Source organism: Octopus bimaculoides, chromosome 4, assembly GCF_001194135.2.
Source record: "Octopus bimaculoides isolate UCB-OBI-ISO-001 chromosome 4, ASM119413v2, whole genome shotgun sequence".
NCBI classification, from domain to species: domain Eukaryota; kingdom Metazoa; phylum Mollusca; class Cephalopoda; order Octopoda; family Octopodidae; genus Octopus; species Octopus bimaculoides.
Window position 1 is genome coordinate 121883448 of NC_068984.1, and position 6151 is coordinate 121889598.

A 6151-nucleotide genomic window follows, 5' to 3' on the forward strand; every position below is an offset into this window, starting at 1 on the left:
ATATATATATATATATATATATATATATATACACACACACGACCGTGGACACCATTTCAAGCGTGGCCGTCGCCAGTACCGTCTGACTGGCCCTCATGCCGGTGGCACATAAAAGCACCTACTACACTCTCGGAGTGGTTGGAATTAGGAAGGGCATCCAGCTGTAGAAACTCTGCCAAATCAGATTGGAGCCCAGTGTCGCCTCCTGGTCCACCAGTCCTCAGTCAAATTGTCCAACTCATGCTAGCATGGAAAGCGGACGTTAAACGACGACGATGATGATGATATACATGTATATGTACATACATATATGTGTATCTACGTATGTGTATATACGTATACGTCTATATATGTATATCTATGTATATATGTATATATACATATGTGTTTATACATAAGTGTGTATATATATGTGTGTGTGTGTGTGTGTATATATATATACATATGCATATGTGGGCACAGGACGTCACAAAACATAAACAACAAAAAGTATGAAGTACGAGGGCATGGAATAAGGACGTTTTTGCAATCAACGAAACACACACACACACACACACACACACACACACACACACACACACACACACACACACACACAGCAAGCTTCTTTCAGTTCCCATTTATTAAATCCACTCAAAGCTTTGGTTGGCCTTGGGGCATAGTGGAAGACACCTGTCCAAGGTGCCATGCATTGGGACTGAACCTAGATCCTGAGGAGAAGCAAGTTTCTTAACCACACAGCCATACCTGTATCTCACAGTCACTGCACTATTTTCTAATTAATAAAAGCTACTGGAATTATTACATCATTTAAAATGTAAGAAATACTGAAGTTATCTGTGACTTACATTAAAACACAATCTTGCTGATTTGTAGTGTTTAACTGTTTAGGCATTAGTAATTTGTAAAATGTTAGTGCTAAAGCATTTCAGAATTGTGATAGGATTAGATCTTGTGTTGTTGGGCTTGACAAAGATGATGATCTATTAATCAAGGCTAGTGACAATATACCGTGGAGTCGCGTGGCTTAGTGTTTAGGGTGTCAGCATCATGATCTTAAGATTGTGGTTTCGATTCCTGGACCGGGCGATGCGTTGTGTTCTTGAGCAAAACACTTCATTTCACGTTGCTCCAGTCCACTCAGCTGGCAAAAAGGAGTAACGCTGCGATGGACTGGCGTCCCATCCAGCTGGGGAACACATACGCCATTGGAACCAGACCCATGAGCCTGGCTAGGCTTTAAAAGGGCGCATTTATTATTATTATTAGTGACAATATACCATAATGTAGATATGAAAGATCCATACTAGATGGAGCAGATGTTAAAATGATGAAACTAGCAAGGTGTCCTCCATCTAAAAACTATCATCTTCACATACATATGGTTTCACCAGTATTTTGTATCATTAATGAATTTTTACCTATAAATAATGTATTGATCTAAACGTATGCACAAGGTGACACATTTTGGGAAAAGCAAGTGGTTGATTAACCCTTTAATATTTAGATTACTCTGTCAAATGTAATGCTTATGTATACACATTGTGTTGAATTATCAAATAATATATTGTAGCTTTGAGATTTTGATGATATGGGTTTCTTTTTTTTTAATTTTTAGAAAAACACTGTAGGGTAGGTGTGAAAGATATGTTCTGGTTGGTTGAACATGGATTAGGTAGAGTATTTAGGTCAGATATGGCCAGTTTAAATGCTAAAGGGTTAAATCAGTCTCAGTACTTAGAAGGATGAAAATCCAAGTTGACAACAAGAAGATTTGAACTTAAAAAATAAAGAACCATTACTAAATACCACAAGTCATTTTATTTGCACTCTACAAATTCTTCCTCATCACCACCTTATATATTAGCAGTTATTTCCAGGAGTTTATTATTATTATTATACCAACATAGACTGTTCTTTAGATTCATTTGTGCTATGTCTGTAGCATTGCCATTCATCCTTTTGGGGTTGATTAAATAAGTACCAGTTATGCACTGGGGTCGATGTAATCGACTTCATCTCTTTGTCGATCCTTGTTTGTCCCCTCTATGTTTAGCCACCTGTGGGCAATAAATAAATAAATAAATATTCATTAACTCCACTTCTAGGCCTTATTTGGAAAAGACTTCTCATTGTTACATTATGATGTAATTTCTCAAAGTTCTTGATATTGCAAATTAATGTAATTTATTAAAGGATTCATTATTGTATGATAAGGGAATTCATTTTTTATGTTGTGTTCTTTTAAACATTGAATTGATATAACTAGCTATTTCATTATCATGGAATAATATGTCAGCTCAAGATTTTGATTTAAATACAAACACTTTCATACCTGTGGTCTCAAGGGAGTTGGGACCAGAGATGTTTCAGGTGGGTTGAAAGACTGAAGCCTACATATTATTTGTGTTGTGAAGATGAAATTATGATATTAAAATATGACAAATTTAATTATTTTCTTTTGTTATTGCAGATCCCACTATGATGACTGATATGTTAAAAGGGAATGTTACCAATGTTCTACCAATGATCATAATTGGTGGGTGGATCAATTGGGCCTTCTCAGGATTTCTCACCAGTAAGTCTTGTATTAAGTTTTAACTTCATTCTTTATTGCTAGATATTTATAAAAATTGTGCTTTATAGTGGCTATGAGTTCAGCTTTTACGATGCAGTTGTTGTGTTTGAGTTTTTTTTTTTTTTGGTTTTTCTTCTGAGGAGCAGGGTCTCTGACCATTGCAGGAACTTTCATGCTAATGAGAGTGGTGAAGTTGATGTTCAACTTGAAATTTTGTGGGTTGATTCTTGTATTTAAAAATATCAGTGGAGCAGGGATTTGAAGAAGGCTTAACTTCTTTCTTTGTTAAGAAAGGGTTGGGAAAAGTATATAGCATAAGATTTCGGATGTGAAACACAATAAGGATGACAAAAAAGAGAGGAGAAATTCGACTGGATTGGACTGTAGGGATATAATAAGTTCAGAGGAGTAACAATCATTGTAGTGTTAACGGAAGAGGTAGATGTAGTATCATCATTTAACATCCACGCCACCTATGTTAGCCAAGGGAAAGGCAAAGGCCAATACAGCTTGGCACCAGTGATGCTGTATCTCATTTCTACAGATGAATGAACTGGAGCAATGTGAAATAAAGCGTCTTGCTCAAGAACACAAAACACAGCCTGGTCTGGAAACAAACTCACTACCTCATGATTGTGAGCCTGATGCTCTAACCACTGAGCCTTAAGCCAAAGCACCAGTTATGGGTCAAATAGTGAATGATGGACCTATCACTAAGGCTTACAAGATTCAGAGAAGAGCTGATCTCTAGACACGTCACACAGACCCATCAGTGTGTGAACATGCACCAATGTCATATGAACCATTCTCTTTTCCTAAGACTTAACTAGGCTTTGTACTTCAAGAATATGTTCAGGAGAGCAGGAGACTAACAGAGTAAACTGTAAATGAACTTGCAGAAAGCAATGGAGAACTATTGCTATATCTTTCCCAAGAAAAATTATGAATCTTCAGACTTTGGCATAGAGCGCCATGATTGCTGGTGCCTGTAGGAATGGCATGTGGAGAGAGAGATTCTGGTATTGATTACACTTCTGGAGGGTCAACTGCTTAGAACTTGTCTTAGTCAGGTGTGTTGGTTTGGCTGAACCTAAGCATTTCATAAATCATCTATCTGATCATCCCAATATATTTTGTGAGACATATTATTACGATATTTAGAACTTAAAATCTAGTGTTAGGAAGGGCATTCAGCCGTAAAAACCGTGCCAAAACAGTCACAGAAGTCTGGTGCAGTCTTCTGTCTTGCCAGCTCCTGTCAAACTGTTCAACCCATGCCAGCATGGAAGGCAGATGTTAAATGATGACGAGGTTAAAGTAACTCAACAGTGTGGACTTCTTAAATTCTATTTTAACTGTTGCAGAACATTATCTCAATGGTTCCTAGTTATATTGATCCACTTGTTGCTATATATTTTATTGTGCTCCTCTTAAGTTTTAACCAGCCTAAATATTTTATGTGTTGTACATTCAAACTGGCTGTATCTAGCCTCTTGCACCTTACCTACACTAACATTCTAAAAAATAAACAATCATATCATCAAAACCCTTAAACTATAAAATAATGTATAATTAATTCAAAATAAATTTGAATCATCATCATCATCATCATCGTTTAACGTCCGCCTTCCATGCTAGCATGGGTTGGACGATTTGACTGAGGACTGGTGAAACCGGATGGCAACACCAGGCTCCAATCTAATTTGGCAGAGTTTCTACAGCTGGATGCCCTTCCTAACGCCAACCACTCAGAGAGTGAATAAAAAAAGTATTATATTTAACAGTAATCTGAATGCTAAAGGGTTAAATAAATTGCTCATATGTAATCCTTGTTACAATTGTTTTTCAGCAAAAGTACCATTTCCTCTCACATTACGTTTTAAACCAATGTTGCAACGCGGTATTGAACTTGTATCATTGGATGCATCCTGGTAAGTTAATTTTTAATCTGTGGATGTGCATATGCTATATATATTTCATTTGTCCATGCTAACATGATTTGCACAAGTATATATATATATATATATATATATATATATATATATATATATATATATATATATAGCACGCACTTAGATAGATAGACATACATTAATTAATCAGTTGTATGATTCGTTAGAATCTAGGCATTTTAATATTCAGATCACTGGGTAAGAGTTGAATTCTATGTACATAGACGTATCCAATATATACAACACAATGTATGCGTTTATATACAAATAAACACGCATGCACACACACAGGTTCAAGTTATAGATCCAATATAGAGGAGGTTCTAGGTATGTCATTTGTATAAAATAAGAATGCTAATGGATTTTAAAATCCATTTGTGTTGTTATGTGTGTGTCTTTTATTCTTTTACTTGTTTCAGTCATTTGATATGGCCATGTTGGGCCACTCAAATACATATATATATACACACACTCATATCATCATCATCATCATTTAACGTCCGCTTTCCATGCTGGTGGGCGTTTTATATATATATATATATATATATACATACGACAAGTTTCTTTTGACTGGCACTTCTTGATACAGCTGTTCTCATTCAAACATCTCACATGTCCATACATGTGCAGACTTCTTTCTTGCACACTACATCTGATTCCTCTTACATCTAGTTTTTCTCTCAACACATTTGTACTATGCCTTTCATCTACACTTACATTGCACATCCCACAGAACATTCCTGCTTCATTTCTTTGTAGTCCTCTCAAATCCTCTGCATTCAAGGCCCAGGTCTTACTACCATGCAGCTTTGCAGACATCATACGATATGCCTTTCATTCTAAGAGGAAAAGGCTTTTTACCAGTTGTAGTAGCTCCTTGATCTTTCGGCAATCCATTCTTAATCTGATTATATTGCCTTATATATATAGCTCAGCAGGGAGTTGACGACCACCTTTTACACATCCATCTTTTTACCACTTAAAAGCATATTGTTCTCTGTCATGCACTGACTTACAGATTCTGTTGAGGGTCTCTTAAGTATATGGCTCCACCAGATTTCTTGATTACTGTTGGTATATGACATGTTCAGTGTACTTTGTTAAACTGCTTTTATGAGATGTGTCTTGATGATCAAACACTTCTTTTTTGAGACTCATACCCCTACAAAATAAGCCTAATAAATATCTCAGACAATTCTAGTGAAAACATACAAGCAGTCTCACATGTCTTTGATGGCTAATATATATATATATATATAAAGAGAATGAATGGGAGAAAGAGAGCCTGCCGTATGTTGACCCAATAGAGGGACCAGCTATCCGAGTTGATAGTACCAGGGTAGATAAAGCAATTAAGAGTATGAAGACCGGGAAAGCCCCCGGCCCATCAGGAATCACTGCAGAGATGCTCAAAATATCTGGCAGTGTTGGCTATAGCCTAGTCACCCGTATTACGAACCAGGTGATACACGAAGGAGTCATACCCAATGACTGGTGTAGCAGCATCATAGTCAACTGCTACAAAGGTAAAGGTGACGCTTTAGATACAAATAATTACAGAGGCATCAAGCTGTTAGATCAGGTTATGAAAGTTACAGAGAGGGTCATAGCCCAACTAATT

At 36.5% G+C, this 6151-nt stretch overlaps 1 protein-coding gene across 1 annotated transcript in view; it reads left to right on the forward strand.

The window, feature by feature from the left end:
* LOC106880307 (ER membrane protein complex subunit 3) overlaps positions 1-6151 on the forward strand; it is a 21420-nt gene that overhangs the window by 7025 nt on the left and 8244 nt on the right. The window contains exons 4-5 of the mRNA XM_014930183.2: positions 2474-2578; positions 4428-4509. Coding sequence (XP_014785669.1) covers positions 2474-2578; positions 4428-4509 — 187 coding nt within the window. The remainder of the gene's footprint in view (positions 1-2473; positions 2579-4427; positions 4510-6151) is intronic.